At 40.4% G+C, this 18,196-nt stretch overlaps 1 protein-coding gene and 1 pseudogene across 3 annotated transcripts in view; one reads left to right on the forward strand and one right to left on the reverse strand.

The window, feature by feature from the left end:
- Positions 1 to 3,358: 3,358 nt before the first annotated feature.
- LOC110495477 (FUN14 domain-containing protein 1-like) lies at positions 3,359 to 9,180 on the reverse strand (annotated as a pseudogene). Its single transcript, XR_016488314.1, has 5 exons — positions 9,144 to 9,180; positions 8,374 to 8,556; positions 6,110 to 6,185; positions 5,579 to 5,707; positions 3,359 to 5,049 (listed from the first exon to the last, which is right to left on the reverse strand). The product of XR_016488314.1 is annotated as an FUN14 domain-containing protein 1-like (transcript).
- A 1,052-nt stretch (positions 9,181 to 10,232) lies between these two features.
- The window catches only part of LOC110495476 (lysine-specific demethylase 6A), a 60,273-nt gene continuing 52,309 nt past the window's right edge, over positions 10,233 to 18,196 (forward strand). Inside the window, exons 1-2 of one of the 2 annotated variants that reach the window (XM_021570750.3) lie at positions 10,233 to 10,776; positions 10,915 to 10,978. In XM_021570750.3, coding sequence (XP_021426425.3) covers positions 10,601 to 10,776; positions 10,915 to 10,978 — 240 coding nt within the window. In that variant the 5' untranslated portion in view covers positions 10,233 to 10,600. The remainder of the gene's footprint in view (positions 10,777 to 10,914; positions 10,979 to 18,196) is intronic. The other variant, XM_021570751.3, reaches the window with a different exon arrangement.

Below are 18,196 nucleotides of genomic sequence, written 5' to 3' on the forward strand. Positions count from 1 at the left end.
GGAAATATATGCTTTTTTTTTAATGTTGTAAGCCCTTGTTGCCATGCATTAAAAAAGCAAGTACAACCAGATTCCTGCAAGTGATGGCCTCACATTGGCTGGACATTATTTTGCTCTGCCTCAACATAAATGGGCCTATGCATTCTACACTCGGGCAGGAGATGAGATTTGAAGTGATGTCTGTTGTTCAGGTGTGCATCCAGATATACTTTCTAATAATAGGTGATAAGAGACCTGTTAGGCATAGTCATGTCACAGCCACATCTTGGATCTGTCACATTCGCCTCTCTGCTAAACGTAGCCAGCAGCCTAGTGCTTACAGGGAGGGGCTGGTTCTGTCTGTGGAGTTGCATCAGATGCTGTCTGATAAGAATGAAACAAAATTGCTAACTTGTTGTTATAAACGTGTATATAAAATGTATGTATATGTAGCAGAAAAGCTGTAAGAAGATATGTGTCCTCCGAAGAGGGGATGGGTTAATAAAACATTAAAATAAGGTGCCTAGTGGTTCTTGTACAATTGAATCCCAAAGAAACAACCATGTAGCCTAAGTCATAGATTATTGCAATAGAACTACCATTCTACCACGTACCTTTTCAGTAAATAACCTGGTAATTCATTGGCTTATTGGCAGTGAATGCACTGCTTTACTTTTGACTGATCCCTGGGCCACATTGTTGACAGACTTGCGCCAATGCATTTGTATTATTCGGCCACAACGTCACAGGTGAGTGAGCCACTCTGGATTGGTTGACACTGCCCCCTTGAGGTGGTCATACAGAAAAAAAGAGATCTTATTAAATGACCAGAGGGGTTATGTCATAAACCCTAAAAGTTCCAGAATGGGTGAAAATGGCAGTCAGGGAGAAATCCAAAACAGTGTAATTGGATTTAATGTCTATCCTGATTTTATTTATGGAGGGAAATAAAAGTAAGGCACATGATATATCTGAAATTGTGTAATAGAATTATTGTCAACCTAAAATATAGTCATATAATTATACATTTTGGTCAGAGAGTTGGTCAAATTCATTATTTTACACAATATCTTACAACAGCACTGGCAAACCATGGTTGACCAACTCCCTGACCAAAATGGCTGACCTCACTGCCATCATAAGAAGGTTCATATCCATTCTAGTATTCTAATTCCTAATTATATGATACAGAACTCCAAATCTAGATGCAATGCAGGAATAATATGATAACATCCAAGACCAACTAGTCATAGGCTCTGTATTATACCCCAAATACATAAGAAATAAATGTACTTTGACACAGAATCTTCCTTCAGAAACAAAAATATATTTCAGTCTACCCAGGCAAGCATTATGATGACAATTTCACTCCAACTCAGGGAGAATGGTCCCATTTGATCAATCATGAATAATTTGTGTGATAGGCCTAAAATGGTCTCTATCTATCAGTTGTTTAATAACCCATGCTTCGTGTAAAAAGGCAGCTTCTCACTGTACTAATTACTATGAATTATTGTACTGTGAATAATGAACATTGCTATTCTAACATGCATTGACGTTTCATCTCTGACTTTGTCCACTGACTAGTACCACAGAGAGGGTATTGCGTAACCATATTAATGACAGCTCTCAACAAACTGATTGTGACAGAGTTAACTATTGTATAGCTTGGACCCTTTGGAGCCAGCTGCCTGAAGGCATGGATTAGGTTGTATCTCAATACTATAATTTGATTCCTGTCTCTCCTCTACTAATATGAAGTAACTGGTGAAAGCCAGTACCTAGTATATGCATGCACCATATCGAATTCGCCTTTCCTATTTTTTTTTCCAGATCAGTGCAGATAAAGGAGATATAAGGAGAGGTTTAAGTATGAAGATGCAGCCCTTATATTACGACCAATGGATTAATAACACAATTGCTTTGAACAGCCTGACTGAGGTGTACCGGTATCTGGTGCCACTAGGGCGAGCTGCTATTATAAAACATCCCTTGCAGTTTCCATGGCGCTCATACTCTGGCTTTACCCTACTATTGGTTGGATCTATTGGGGGCTATTGATGATCCGATTGGTTGGTGATGTGGTCATCGGATGGTGGAGAGTGGGCCTCATCTCATCTCTACCCCTATACCATAACACATGGGCACACTCACAATTAAGAGGTAAAAACAAAGAAAAAGGCAGGACTGGAAAGAGAAAGCGAGAGAAACAGAGAGAGAACAAAGAAAGGCAGCGAGATAGAAAGGGTGGAAAAGAGGGAAGGCCACACCACACGAGAGCAAGCGGAAGAGAGAAAGAGAAAAAGAGCAGTTTCCATAGCAACAGGCTACCAGTGGTAGTGTGGTGCTGGCAGCTACAGTAACACACAGTAGAGAGAGGCACTCTGGTGAGGTAACATCATGGCTGTCTCTGTTTTCAGCTTCATTCAGCTCAATAGACATTGAAGTCATTATTTACACAAATCAATATGCCTCTGACAAGACATTATGAAATTACAATAAATCAATACAATTTTATTTGAAAGCTTTTTTGTCAAGTCAATTGACAGAGTACTTCATATATCCCAGAACTAAATCCCAAGCTACAGAAAGCCTATCAGGACTAAACCCCAATTCAATGTGCATTTAATATAAACCAAAAAATATTTAATTTGTTCATTGATATTGTACTCTGTGACAGAGGTAAACACAAAAAAATGGACAATTGGTACTTATTTCAGATTGATTTGGTGAGTATCTTCCTTTGTCTCTTTCTACATGCAGTACCTTTCAAAAGCAGATTTCACAGTGTAGATGAATACAGAGACATAGTGGTGAAATATCTTAGTATTGTGACAATGCTCATTCATTGTTGCTGTGACATGCATGGTGGTTATTACAAACCCATCCTCCATGCTGACACAAGGAAGCATCCATTTCTATTCACATCATAACATCTGGACATTTGCATTACCGGAACTCATAGACTACACTGACACAGGCAGCCCAATTCTGATCTTTTGCCGAAATTACTGGCAAAAATCTGACCTGATTGGCCAAAACACCAATAATTTGGTAAAAGATCAGAGTTGGGTTTCCTGTGTAAAGGCAGCCATAGAGCTACTGAAATCTGAAAGTCATGCTGGCTTTAATAATCAAAATAAATATATTGTTGAGAAGTTAAACGTGTCAAGATAGACTGTTAATCCACTCAGTGTTAATCCACTCAGTGTTAATCCACTCAGTGTTAATCCACTCAGTGTTAATCCACTCAGTGTTAATCCACTCAGTGTTAATCCACTCAGTGTTAATCCACTCAGTGTTAATCCACTCAGTGTACACACCAAGCCCTGATTGTATGCATGTCTGCCATGCAGTCCAGTGACCACACACACAACTGTTAACATTGCTAACCAACAAAAATCAGGCAACTTTATTTGACAAAACAGAAACATAAGACAAATCCATAGTTATGGTTGGTTGGTTATCAAGATTTCAAAATAGCATTCAGGAGGTCAGAACATATGGAGGTTAACGGCAGTAAGAAGTTAATGTGCACTTGGTGAAGTACAGAAACTAATGGAAAATCATACTCCTGACACGTAATATTTAAATAGTTAAAGACACAATATGGAACAACTCATAAGCAACTGAACACTGACTTTATACTGTGCATTTCCTTCTATCTATAAAACTGATAGTATATTCTACACATGACTAAATCACATGTTTTCCTATTACTACACTGATAGCAGGTTCACATTTTTTGGAATGAGTATTGACCTGGAGGCAGAACTAAGCAAATCTGCTAGATAGGCCAGCTGCAAAGTCAGAATTGGCTATATTGTAAAAATTCATGAAAACTACATTGAACTTTTTGGTCTAAATGTAAGGTTAGGCGTTAGGGTTAACAGTGTGGTTACAGTTAGATTTAAAATTAGATTCTGTGGCTGTGCCAGCTAGTGACCATTCTGCAGAGCTGCCCCCAGAACAAGATTCTTTATGAAAAACGCTAACCTGCACACTGATATACCTACAGTACATTAGCCAGCAAAGGTGCAGTGATCAGGTGTTGGTATATTAACCCCGTAACAACAGGTCTGCAGACACATTTTGTTGAATAGCACAGGGTGGTAAAACTTTGGTCTGAGTATAGGGAGAGCTGGCCAGTGTCCCAAATGGCACCCTAATTTCCTACATAGGGCTCTGGTCAAATGTAGTGCACTATGAGCATTTGGGACACATTCCTGATCCTAGACCTGTTCTTCCAGGTAAAAGAGTGCCCCAGATAGACAGGGGCCGAGTAATCCTATGTCCAGTGTGTGGTACAGTATATTAGTAGTATATCATAGTGTATCAAGAGGTGTCGCGTTGTGCACTTAAAGGGACATTTCTAACATTTTCAACATTGTATTCATCATCTCCAGAACTACCCTAACATCAACGTATGTGAAAATGTCACGTTTCTATGCTTTGAAGTCAAAATTAGTTTTTGTAATGGCATCATCCGGTGTGCATCGTGATTTCAACCAATTATGAGTAGGCATTGCTCAGTAATTGATTCAAATCACATGATGCACACCATATGACGGTGAACAAATAAATATATATATATATAATATAGCTGATTCAAAACATAGAAACATGACATTTTCACATACATTGATGTTGGGGGTAGTGCTGATTATGAAGTATAACAATTCCATATTCAACAGGCCCAAACAACTGATCCTGGATCAGAAACCACCAGATAAATAGAATAAAAAGAGGGTGGACAAGCAAGACTCTGATCAGTTGGGCAGTAACGGAAGAGAGCAGCCAGGGGGGCATAAAGTGTCAGCTTCACATGTTCAGCCTCCTCCCAAACCCGTTTCATGACTAGTTCCGTGATGGGAGAAAGACAACGATTCACAGTTAATGACAACATCCCGTGTGGTGACTCAGTTCACAGTAATGACAGCTTCCTTCTTCCTATGTAACGACTTCCTCAGTCGTGAATTGGCCCCGACGCCATTAGGAGGCCAAGCCCAGGAGGAATCCACCCACAAACCCGCTGGACAGGACAATGTTCTTCTTGACAAACTCTGTGGCCTGCAGAGAGGGGAAGGAGGAGAGAAAACAAGCAGACTGTGGGAGGTCACCTCCAATAACTGAAGGGTTATAAGTGATAATAGATGGAAAAATAAGAATCTTATACGCAGGGTATACTTTAGTTTCTGCTTGTGATAAATCCAGGAATGTGCTTTTACAGTGTGAGTTCGCTAGAGGGCGTTGTTGCTGCATTATTAGTCCATCAAATGGCTGCGGATGACTCAGGTATTTATGAACTTAGCTATTTCCCCCCAACTATGATAATTAAGTATACCTTTTTTTTCCTCATAAGTACATGCAATGCAAGGCACTGAGATTCAAGCGGACTGGCAATCCAATTGAATCAAAAAGCAGCTCCCACACCCAGGTACTGGTGTTGGTCTCACAGAATAAATGAACAGTTAGATAAAGGACCAATGAGCACGCACACATCTCAGACATGTTCACCTTTTAGAATCACACAATACTATAGGCACAATAGCCTACCATAAAGTTATGATTAGTCAGGCAGTGTTATTAATACCATTACCTTCTCGAAGAAGGAGTTAATTTCAGGGGCTGCTTGCTTGGTTCTCTTCTTCAGGTGTTTCTTTGCTTTGTTCACATCCTTCTCCACTTTCTTCCAGTCCACCTGCACGTAGCCACTGTGATTCGCTATCTGCAGGAGAAGGTGCAGAAAGGAAAACAAGTGAGGATTGTTGGGTTGCATGTGAAGTGGCACTCTGTTCACGTTGTTACATGTGATCTCATTGGTGCTCCCGAGTGGCGCCTTAGTTGATGTGAACTAAGGCACTGCATCTCAGTGCTATAGGCATCACTATAGATCCTGGTTCGATTCCAGGCTGTATCACAACTGGCAGTGATTGTGCGCTGCCCTATGGGACTCCCAATTGGCCCAGCGTCTTGCGGAATAGGGTTTGGCCGGGGTAGGCCGTCATTGTAAATAAGAATTTGTTCTTAACGGACTTGCCAAGTTAAATAAGATTTAAAAAATGGAATAGAGATGTGTATTATGTAAGTACCCAGCGTTGACTCAATACAAATTTGATGCATCTCTTACTTGTAATAACAGGAACCCTCCACCTATGGCAGTTGCAGCTATCTTCCCTACTCTCTGGAACAAGTATCCTGCACACCTGAATGTGAGAGAGAGGAGTGACTGATAGCAGTGTTGTAGTACTCGAGTCCAGGACTCAGACTTGACTCAAGTCACAATTTTCATGGCTCAACTCGGACTGGACCAGAAGTGACTTTCTTGTCAGAAAATCTCTGATGCATAATTTAAAATAGGGGGCCTACTAGCTACAACAGCAAATGTTAGAGATATCCTTGTGCCAACAGTTGAAGAGAATTTTGATTTTTAAATGGTTGGACCACAGCTTTTAGCACTACCAAGGGACTTGTGACTCGACTCGAGAATAAAGGACTCGGACTGGAACACTAGGGACTAGAGGTCGACCGATTATGATTTTTCAACGTCCATACCGATTATTGGAGGACCAAAAAAAGCCGATACCGATTAATCGGACGATTTAAAAAAATAAATAAAAAAAGTATTTATTTGTAATAATGACAATTACAACAATACTGAATTAACACTTATTTTAACCTAATATAATACATCAATCAAATCAATTTAGCCTCAAATAAATAATGCAACATGTTCAATTTGATTTAAATAATGCAAAAACAAAGTGTTGGAGAAGAAAGTAAAAGTGCAATATGTGCCATGTAAAAAAGCTAACATTTAAGTTCCTTGCTCAGAACATGAGAACATTTGAAAGCTGGTGATTCCTTTTAACATGAGTCTTCAATATTCCCAGGTAAGATGTTTTAGCTTGAGGTTATTATAGGAATTATAGGACTATTTCCCTCTATACCATTTGTATTTCATATACCTTTGACTATTGGATGTTCTTATAGGCACTTTAGTATTGCCAGTGTAACAGTATAGTTTCCGTCCCTACCTGTGCGTCCCTACCTGGCATCGAACCAGGAACACATCGACAACAGTCACACTCGAAGCATCGTTACCCATCGCTCCACAAAATCCACGGCCCTTGCAGAGCAAGGGGAACAACTACTCCAAGTCTCAGAGCAAGTGACGTTTGAAACGCTATTAGCGTGCACCCCACTAACTTGCTAGCCATTTCACTTCGGTTACACCAGCCTAATCTCGGGAGTTGAATGGCTTGAAGTCATAAACAGCGCAATGCTTGAAGCATTGGGAAGAGCTGCAAGCCAACGCACGAAAGTGCTGTTTGAATGAATGCTTATGAGCCTGCTGCTGCCTACCACCGCTCAGTCAGACAGCTCTATCAAATATCAAATCATAGACTTAATGATAACATAACAACACACAGAAATACAAGCCTTAGGACATTAATATGGTCAAATCCGAAAACTATAATTTAGAAAATAAAATGTTTATTCTTTCAGTGAAATACGGAACCGTTCTGTATTTTATCTAACGGGTGGCATCCATACATCTAAATATTCCTGTTACATTGCACAACCTTCAATGTTATGTCATAATTACGTAAAATTCTGGCATATTAGTTCGCAACGAGCCAGGCGGCCCAAACGGTTGCATAGACCCAGACTCTGATTGCAATGAATGCAAGAGAAGTGACACAATTTCCCTCGTTTAATATTGCCTGCTAACATGAATTTATTTTAACTAAATATGCAGGTTTAAAAATATATACTTGTATTGTTTTTAAGAAAGGCATTGATGTTTATGGTTAGGTACATTCATGCAACGATTATACTTTTTTTGCAAATGAGCTTTTGTTAAATCATCCCCCGTTTGGCGAAGTTGGCTTTCTTTGTTAGGAAGAAATAGTCTTCACAGTTCGCAACGAGCCAGGCGGCCCAAACTGCTGCATATACCCTGACCCTGAAGAAAGGCGTTGATGTTTATGGTTAGGTACACATTGATGCAACGACAGTGCTTTTTTCGCGAATGCACTTGTTAATCACCCGTTTGGCGAAGTAGGCTATGATTCAATTATAAATTAACAGGCACCGCATCGATTATATGCAACGCAGGACAAGCTAGATAAACTAGTAATATCATCAACCATGTGTAGTTAACTAGTGATTATGTTAAGATTGTTTTTTATAAGATAAGTTTAATGCTAGCTTGCACCTTACCTTGGCTCGTTGCTGCACTTGCATAACAGGTCGTCAGCCTGCCACGCAGTCTCCTCGTGGAGTGCAACGCAATCGGCCATGATCGGTGTCCAAAAATGCCGATTACCGATTGTTATGAAAACTTGAAATTGGCCCTAATTAAAATCAACCCCAATTTGGGTTGCATACCAGCCAGTGACCCCTCCCATCACAATCTGCGTGGTCACAGAGTATATTTCTCTGCGAGGGGACCAGAGTTATTCCCAAACATCATGCTCCACCATTGGTGCCTCCGGGCGTACTCTGTCAGGTCCACCACCTCATAGGTGTCATCCTCGCTCTCCAGCTCATCCTTTTCTGATAAGATGTCATCTGGGATGAAGGAAAGACATACAAAGAATTTAAACTGTTTTGCTTTCACTTTCTATCATCTAGACAACCTAGGGCAGGCAGGTTTCAGGTCCAAATTCAGTCCAATTACCTCACAGTCAAGAAACAGTTCCAATGCATGCATCTAAATCTTTGCTGTAACTTCATAGTAGTATTGATAGGGTTCACAAAACACATGAATTCATTGAATATTGATTTAAAACATGACTGGAATACTTGTTTAGTTGGTAATCACGTTCACGTCATAACTATAAAGTGTATATCTGCGATAACGTTACAGTAGTCGGGATAGGAGCCATGGGTGACAAAAACAAATAGGTTCACAATGCCAATGGCTGGTATTTGGGTCGATGGGCGATTGCATGCCATTGTTTAGAAATTAGGCTAAATTACTAGCAACAAAGCTAGCAATCTAGTCAGTAAAGTCCCCCTGTCAAAAGCCGCAGCTGAAGGAATAGGAATATTTGAGTGTTTAGATTTATTGATATTGGAACTATCTATATATAGTATAGCTGATTCGTTGTTATAATTCGAGATTATTTTATCCATAAACATGGACTAGCACTAACCTTCTTTGCGATCCGCCATTTTGGAGAAAATGACATCAGGATGTTGACTGCTGTATGCAAGCCCCGCCCCTGAGCTTTATAAACCTCTGCTGGCCCCGCCTACAGAATGATGCTTTGCCACATCAGTATTTTAACACTTTGCTCTTTCTTTGAAATGTTGCAGAATGTTGACTATTTCATTTGGAAGCATAATAATGTTCCATACGAAATAAGATTAAATTTCCCTCATATTAGATTCAATTTCTGCCCAAAATAGCTATCACTTTATCCCTTGCACATTTAAATTGATTCAAATTCAAATCTACATCAAATACTGTAACTTATATATAATCAATTGTTATCAAAATAAATAGTAATATTTTATAAAGTAATATGTTCAAATGGTTTTATGATACATCAAAAAAGCTATTTGGATAATTAGATGTGAGGATTTTACATTGGATGGATATGTCTTGTCTAACAAATGAGTCTGGGATTTTGAAAATGTCCACAGCTGGGGAGAAAAAACACCAACAAGAATGATTGCTATTCATTTCTTTTTCAAGACATGTACAAAAGTGAGAATGTAATTCATAACACAGTAGATATACTGCACATAAATACAGTAGAACTAGCTAGTACATAATTTATTTTTTTTTAAATGCAAACAGAACAAATTGGTATCAACCACAAAAATGTATAGGAATGTGGGGCCTTGGGCAAGGATGATGATTAAAATTATGTGAATGAACATTGCAGGGTGAGAAAAATAAAGTAGTTACACAGTCCTAATCAGAATTCTTACCTCCACACATCATTGCAACGTTTTATTTAGACATGCTTACCCATCAACAGCAAATAATACTGGTATCAAGTATTTGCACAAATTTCTCAGTTGTCACTCTTAAATGTATTTAGTAATATGACAGTTTGCATGTAGCTATTTAACATTGTTATTTATGCACTTTGCAAAACAAATCAATCAATTTGAATACCTATACAATATATACATTATTGATTTTGAGAAAATAATGAACATGTATAATTGATTTCTGTGGTTTGTAAAAAGATAAATGAAGATGGGTAAAAAAAAACTTCATGTCATATGCTGATATTCAGACATATCTATTGGCTGAAGAGGTAGGAGAGGCGTGACTACGGCGGCGCGTGGGTTCGCTTGCTTGTGTGACACAATTATAACAACTTTAAGCTGGTGGCTGTGGGGAATTTTATGGTCAAATAATACTCTTTTCAAACTGCAAGAATTGAACTTCATGCATTACATTTGATTAGTTGCATAAACGGCGCCTAAAAATGTGACGCGAATACTTTTTGGAGGGGTACTTGTTTTCCTGAAAGGATTTACCATTTTGAATTGCGTTTTGATCGTGGAGAAAAGTTTATTCTATCTTAATACATTTTTAGTTTTTCTTCTTTGATTTGGTGGAGTATTTCGTTCGCCCTCTCGTCGCGATTCCATGCAATCGTGCGGAGTCTCGCTCGCTGTTGCTGCCTGCGCTGCTGCTCGGAGTCTCGGCTCGGCTTCTGGTGGTGATGAGGAAAAGAAAATGGCGGCGGGAAAAGCCAGCGAAACCGAGGAGGACTTTCCGACGCTGACAGCCCAAGAGAGGGACAGCTTGGTCGGAATTGACAGGTCGGAGTCAAAGCCCTGCACACACCTCTGGTGTATTCTTAATATTCTGTACACGCGTTTGCCGTTTTTATACGTTAAATCCATTTGCACGGCAGTGCAAGTGATACTGAACCGCCTGTGTTGTCTTCTTGCTTGCAGCTCACTGTTTGGATTTCAGAGGCTTCATGAAGATGGCGCCAGAACGAAGGCCTTACTGTTGAAGGTAGCTCGCTAAGTTGCAAACACACAGGACCAGCCGGTCCTTGAACCACAACACTTGCACCTTCTACATTCATGCCCACATAGTAATACGTGTAACTATGTTAAACTAACTAACATAGCCAGTCCACTCTCAGGTGAGAACACGGACTCTGGTTAACCATACACCCATCACACGATGTGCGCAGAGCGACCCTGCGGCTACGCAGCGTTCCTACCCGACTTCTTTCCCTCGCTAGCTAATCCAATAGTGAAAATGAACGGCTTTTCCATTGCATAAACACATTTTAGTAACCCAACTGGCTATTTTCGTTATTAGGGTGGCCTTGCATTTATCTAACTCGTCAACTTAGCTATTTGTTAGTCACAAAGGCTTGTCATATCAAATGTTTCTTCCAAGCTGGTTTGTATTGGGTGCAGTAGAAATGGCTAACAAGCCTGGTAGCTGAATAAGCTAGCTGGCTGTGTAATATAACATCTCAAGTACCTACTTGCGGGCTAGTAATTTATATTGATAATACGAACCACCACATGCTAACCTTTTAATTTAGCCTTCTAGCAAATGTCTAGCTAGTCCCCCGCTAGTTTGATAACGTTAACTAGCTTGTGGAACGTGCGTTGTTGGGACTCTGGAGTTGGCCAGCTCGTTCTGAATGTTAGCTAGTTAGAGATTCAATGGCCAGGGACATATAGAATTAGGCTTTTTACAGATAACATCATTACTGTGATGTAAGCGTTAGGTAACGTTTTGTAGCCAGCTAGCCACATCTACCGAGTATGATAAAGTGACCGAACTTGGTCAGAGAACTAGCTAACGTTTAGGAAGGCTACGTTGTTTTAATGGCGATTTAACGTTCTATTATGGAGTAGACGTCCCATGGTGCCAGGAAAGTATGTTTGCTTGCTGCACTGTGTATCTGGCTCGTGCAAAATGTATGCATGAATTTGAGCCGTTCTCGTGCCCCGGAGTTAGTGTTGATTGTGAAGAGCTCGAGACGGGCTTTCGCTATGTTCCAACGGCTGCTAACTAACGTTAGCTCAACGCATTAGCTGTTTGGATAGCTAGCTAGTCATGGCTGCTTGGGCCGGTCCAAGATGGCGGGACAGGGAGTAGTGACACCGAAATCTAGCTATGTGGTGAGCTCAATTAAAACATATATCGAACGAAATTACATGCTATTCGTTGGCAGGTTTTGATTGACCCCTTTAGCCGTGTGGCTTATGTTGGTTTGTTGGTTCATTGACCCTCTGTGGATGGGTCCCTTCGTAGCTAGGTTTTGCATCCCAGCATCAACCTGTAGCTAGCACATTGGACAGTGAACAAAGGACAAAGTTGCACACACATTTATACATTTTTGCTCTTTATATTGAACTTTTTATTTTCACAGTTGGTGTTTACAATTGGAGGAAGCTTCTATCCCCATACTATGTTGCCACCAGAAAGAAGTGATTGGCTTCCCAGGGTGTTTAGAAAGTAGGCTTGCTGGCAACGTAAACAAAAATGCATATTCTATTGCAAATTCAAATCACTGGAGAGATGATGGCAAACTGGCCACACCACTATGCCAGCCAGTTCAAACCCTCACCAATTCAGCCATTCTCTTCTCCCTGCATTATTTCCCCTGGTATTTTTTTCAGCAGCGGTGGCAAAGTTGGCTTTGTAGTGGGAGTGTGGCTAATGGAGCAGTGACTGACATTTTAGCGTCCCGCTTGGCCGCAGAGACAATGTTGATATTTTAAAGTTAATTTCCTGCAATTCTACATGTTTTACCATGTTGCTGAGAGAAATGCAGTTTTAAAGCTAATTTCCTTCAATTCTACACATTTTGCCATGGCTTATCCTGTGTTCTTACGCTATTTGAGTGACTCAAACGTAACAAAATCAACTCCTGACTGTGTAGTTTGTATTTTGGTGAACATTAGTTATCGAAGGTGATCTTATTTAAAAAATAATATATATATTTTTACGTACTTTATATCTTGGTTTAGTCGTCTTAATTTTACACTGAGAATGTTTAACATCCAATAAATAAATAAAATGATTTTAATAAAAAGGAATACAGGGGAAAGACTGCACTGTCTCGGCATTTAGCTGGGACTTTATACCCATGCATTCTGTCCACATTTATTATCTCCAAAATGATGCAGGGGTCCAATGAAGGAATGACCCCGTTCTCTCTTCATATCCGAGATACAGTTCATTTTAAAATGTCATGTCGTTTTTTTGTTTTTTTTAGGTCTCACTTTAAAGGTTGCTTAGATTTCATATTGTATAGGTTAAAGGTACTCCTTATATCCCTACTCTGGGAAGTGGGTGGGCAGATGCTAGCGGGATGTCACATACTGAAACCAGCCCCTTGCACTTTGGGGAATGCAGCCCTTGGCCAAACTGCCCCATGTAACATTACTAGCTACCCTACACCCTGGTATTCACCCCAGCCATCACATGACACACTCCTAGGGATGTGGTCAATTTAAATCTTGACATTAATGGAACATATTTTTCATGCGCTAAATGAATGACCCATATGCGTTTCTGCTGCATTACACCTGGTTTTGCAATTGTCTTGCTCTCTAAAATGTGTATTTTGATGTAGCCCACCTCCATCAGTGGTTTATATTGCGCATTGACCACCAGGGATAAGTTTGGACATTATGATGATAAAACCAGTAGCCTTATGTGAAGCTACTGACTCAACATTTGTTAGACAGTGTCACTTTATTTTTTTTAAACCGTGACCTTTTTCCTCAATTAGTTTGAGTTCCATTTTTATATCACTTGTCTCCTGATTTGTTTGTTTATTTTTATTTTTTTGCTGTGAGGTGTTCTACCACTAATTATTTTCTTCTATAGCTTTATTAGTTTTGAGTGTCTGCCCTGTCTGGAACGGTGCACAGTCGCTCTGTTGCACAGCTATCTGCGCCCAGATAACGCAGAGTTCAACTCCACTGACAGAACTGGGTCACTGTATTGCCGCCACTGGATTAAGTGGCAACTACATAGAAATAGAATGAGTAGAACTACAACGGGTCTTACAGTGAAATGCTTACTTATAAGCCCTTCACCAACAATGCAGTTTTAAGAAAAATGAGTGATAAGTTAAGAATAATTTAAGAGCAGCAGTAAAATAACAGTAGCGGGGCTATATACAGGAGCTGCCGGTACAGAGTCGATGTACTGGGGCACAGGTTAGTCAAGGTAATATGTTCATGTAGGTATGGGTAAAGTGACTATGCATAGATAATAAATAGAGTAGCAGCTGTGTAAAAGAGGGGTGGACAATGCATATAGTCTGGGTAGCCATTTATTTGATTAGCTATTCAGGAGTCTTATGGCTTGGTGGTAGAAGCTGTTATTAAGAAGCCTTTTGGACCTAGACTTGGCGCTCCGGTACCTCTTGTCGGGCGGTAGCAGAGAGAACAGTCTACGACTAGGGTGGCTGGAGTCTTTGACAATTTTTAGGGCCTTCCCCTGACACTGCCTGGTATAGAGGTCCTGGATGGCAGAAAGCTTGGCCCCAGTGATGTACTTGGCCGTACGCACTACCCCCTCTAGTGTGTTACGGTCGGAGGCCGAGCAGTTGCCACACTTGCGGTCGGAGGCGGAGCGGTTGCCATACCAGGCAGCGATGCAACCAGTGCCCTCTATGGTGCAGCTAATTAGTCCCTACTCTATGGAGTTCACATGACAGGGCAGGGGTGCAGCCATGGGTGGGCTTGGGGGGGCATAAATTATGTTGGAAGCAGTTTATGGTAGAGAAATTAACATTCAACTATCTGGCAACAGCGCTGGTGAATTTTCCTGCAGTCAGCACACATCTGTGGCATTGTTGTGACAAAACTGCACATTTTAGTAGGTTTTTATTGTCGCCAGCACAAGGTGCACCTGTGTAATAATCATGCTGTTTATTTAATCAGCTTCTTGATATGCCACATGTCAGGTGGATGGATTTTTGCCAAAGGAGATTCTCAGTAACAGGGATGTAAACAAATTTTATGTGCAACATTTGAGAGAAATAAGCTTTTTGCGCGAATGGAACATTTCTGTGTATTTTTATTTCACCTCATGAAACATGGGACCACATGTTTGGGATGTGCACAAGTGTACCATTGAATGAGTGTTGCATATTAACTTCAATGCATGAGGATGACATTAACATGAAGAAGCATAATAGTGGGTACTTCTGAGTTTTTTTACTGTCCCCCAAACAAGTACACAATCAATGTTTCATGCCACCCTCATCCTGACCCTTTTTTTGGGAATAAACTGATTTAGATCAATGAATGAACATCCCCATCCACACACACTTACAAATGGGTATACAATCAATTTATTGTATTTTTTATTTGTTTCAGCTGTGACTTTGAGCGCTACATGTTATGGAATCAATTGCGGTTTGTTTACTGGTATAAAATCACATTTACAGCTTGTTTGCTTTGTCCCATATCATTGTATTTGTGTTTTACTTTCATGAGATGTGTTGTTTGTTAGGAAATAACAGATGCATTGTGGGAGCTCATTACCAAGCACCAATGTTCGTTCCTGCAGCATTGTGTACCAGTGCCACATTAGGCATCATCGCTTTACTGGAGTAAACAGCACACTTTCATCTAGTTTGTTGTCGTATGAACTTGAATGCTTGTTAAGCCTACTGTGTGGTGTGTGTGTGTGCGCGCGCATTCTCATAAAGCCTGAGCCGCAGTTAAATTTAATTAGATTGATTTTGTCATCTGTGATTGTTAAATTCTGGGCTTGGCCTCCCTCAGCTGTGCTGTCTGTCATTTCTCCTGGCCCCTCCCCCTTTCCACCATAAACAAACCTCCAGTCAATCTGAATGGTGACATAAGGCGTTCGACAAACAAACATCCCCAAGCACTCAATCACGCTGAGACTATTCAGCTGTTCAAAGAGAAAGTACCAGGGCCCGAAACTAAGTTTTGGTCCCTCAGCCACTGGCAGGTAGATAAAAAAAAAATATATATATATATATTTAAAATAAATAATTAAAAAATGATTAAGTTAATAACAATTACAACAATACTGAATGAACACTTATTTTAACTTAATATAATACATCAATAAAATCAATTTAGCCTCAAATAATGAAACATGTTCAATTTGGTTTAAATAATACAAAAACAAAGTGTTAAAGAAAGTAAAAGTGCAATATGAGCTATGTAAAAAAAAAAAAAAAAAAAAAAAAGCTAACGTTTCAGTTCCTTGCTCAGAACATGAGAACATATGAAAGCTGGTGGTTCCTTTTAACATGAGTCTTCAATATTCCCAGGTAAGAAGTTTTAGGTTGTAGTTATTATAGGAATTATAGGACAATTTCTCTCTCTACGATTTGTATTTCATATACCTTTGACTATTGGATATTCTTATAGGCACTTTAGCATTGCCAGTGTAACAGTATAGCTTCCGTCCCTCTCCTCGACCCAACCTGGGCTTGAACCAGGAACACATCGACAACAGCCACCCTCGAAGCATCGTTACCCAAACGCCGCAGCCCTTGCAGAGCAAGGGGAACAACCACTCCCAAGTCTCAGAGCGAGTGACGTTTGAAACGCTATTAGCGCGCACCCCGCTAACTAGCTAGCCATTCCTAGCCAGTTACACCAGCCTAATCTCGGGAGTTGATAGGCTTGAAGTCCTAAACAGCGCAATACTTGAAGCACAGCGACGAGATGCTGGCAAAACGCACGAAAGTGCTGTTTGAATGAATGCTTACGAGCCTGCTGGTGCCTACCACCGCTCAGTCAGATTGCTCTATCAAATCATAGACTTAATTATAACATAATAACACACAAATAGGTGGGTCATTAATCTGGTCGAATCCGGAAACTATCATCTCGAAAACAAGACGTTTATTCTTTCAGTGAAATACGGAACCATTCGGGTGGCATCCATAAGTCTAAATTTTCCTGTTACATTGCACAACCTTCAATGTTATGTCAATATTGCGTAAAATTCTGGCAAATTAGGCGGCCCAAATTGTTGCATATACACTGACTCTGCGTGCAATGAACGTAGAGACGTGACAATTTCACCTGGTTAATATTTCCTGCTAACCTGGATTTCTTTTAGCAAAATATGCAGGTTTAAAAATATATACTTCTGTGTATTGATTTTAAGAAAGGCATTGATGTTTATGGTTAGGTACAGTCTTGCAACGATTGTGCTTTTTTCACAAATGCGCTTTTGTTAAATCATCCCCCCCCTTTGGTGAAATTTGCTGTCTTTGTTAGGAAGAAATATCTTCAGAGTTCGCAACGAGACAGGTTAACAGGCAATATTAACTAAATATGCAGGTTAAAAAATATATATACTTGTGCATTGATTAAATGTGTTCCAAACTGCCTCTGGAAGCAACGTCAACACAAATGTCTGTTGGGAGCTTGAGGAAATGGGTTTCCGTGGCTGAGCAGCCGTACACAAGCCTAAGCTCACAGTGCACAATGCCAAGCATCGGCTGGAGTGGTGTGAAACTCGCCACCATTGGACACTGCAGCAGTGGAGACGCGTTCTCTGGAGTGATGAATCACGCTTCACCATCTTGCAGTCCGGTTGACGAATCTGGGTTTGGCGGATGCCAGGAGAACGCTTATTGCCCGACTGCATAGTGCCAACTGTAAAGTTTGTTGTGGTAGAAGAATAAAGGTCTGAGGCTATTTTTCATTGTTCAGGCTACATATGCACACACTGAACAAAAATATAAACGCAACATGTAAGGTGAACTCAAATACACACAAAAAGCTTATTTCTTTCATTTTGTGGACACATTTATTTCCATCACTGTTAGTGAGCATTTCTCCTTTGTCAATATAATCTATCCACCTGACAGGTGGCATATCAAGAAGCTGATTTAAACTGCATGATCAGGTGCAACCTGTGCTGGGGACCATAAAAGGCCATTCTAAAATTTGCAGTTTTGTCAACACAATGCCACAGATATCTGCAATTGGCATGCTGACTGCAGGAATGTCCACCAGAGCTGTTGCCAGAGAATTTTAATGTTCATCTCTCTAACATAACCTGCTCCAACGTTGTTTTAGAGAACTTGGCAGTATGTCCAACCGGCCTCACAACTGCAGACCACGTGTAACCACGCCAGCCCTGTACCTCCTCATCCGGCTCTTCTTGACCTGTGGGATCATCTGAGACCAGCCACCCAGACAGCTAATGAAACTGTGGGTTTGCACAAACTGTCAGAAACCGTCT

This window comes from Oncorhynchus mykiss, chromosome 18 (assembly GCF_057628025.1).
Source record: "Oncorhynchus mykiss isolate SJ-2025 chromosome 18, ASM5762802v1, whole genome shotgun sequence".
NCBI lineage: Eukaryota > Metazoa > Chordata > Actinopteri > Salmoniformes > Salmonidae > Oncorhynchus > Oncorhynchus mykiss.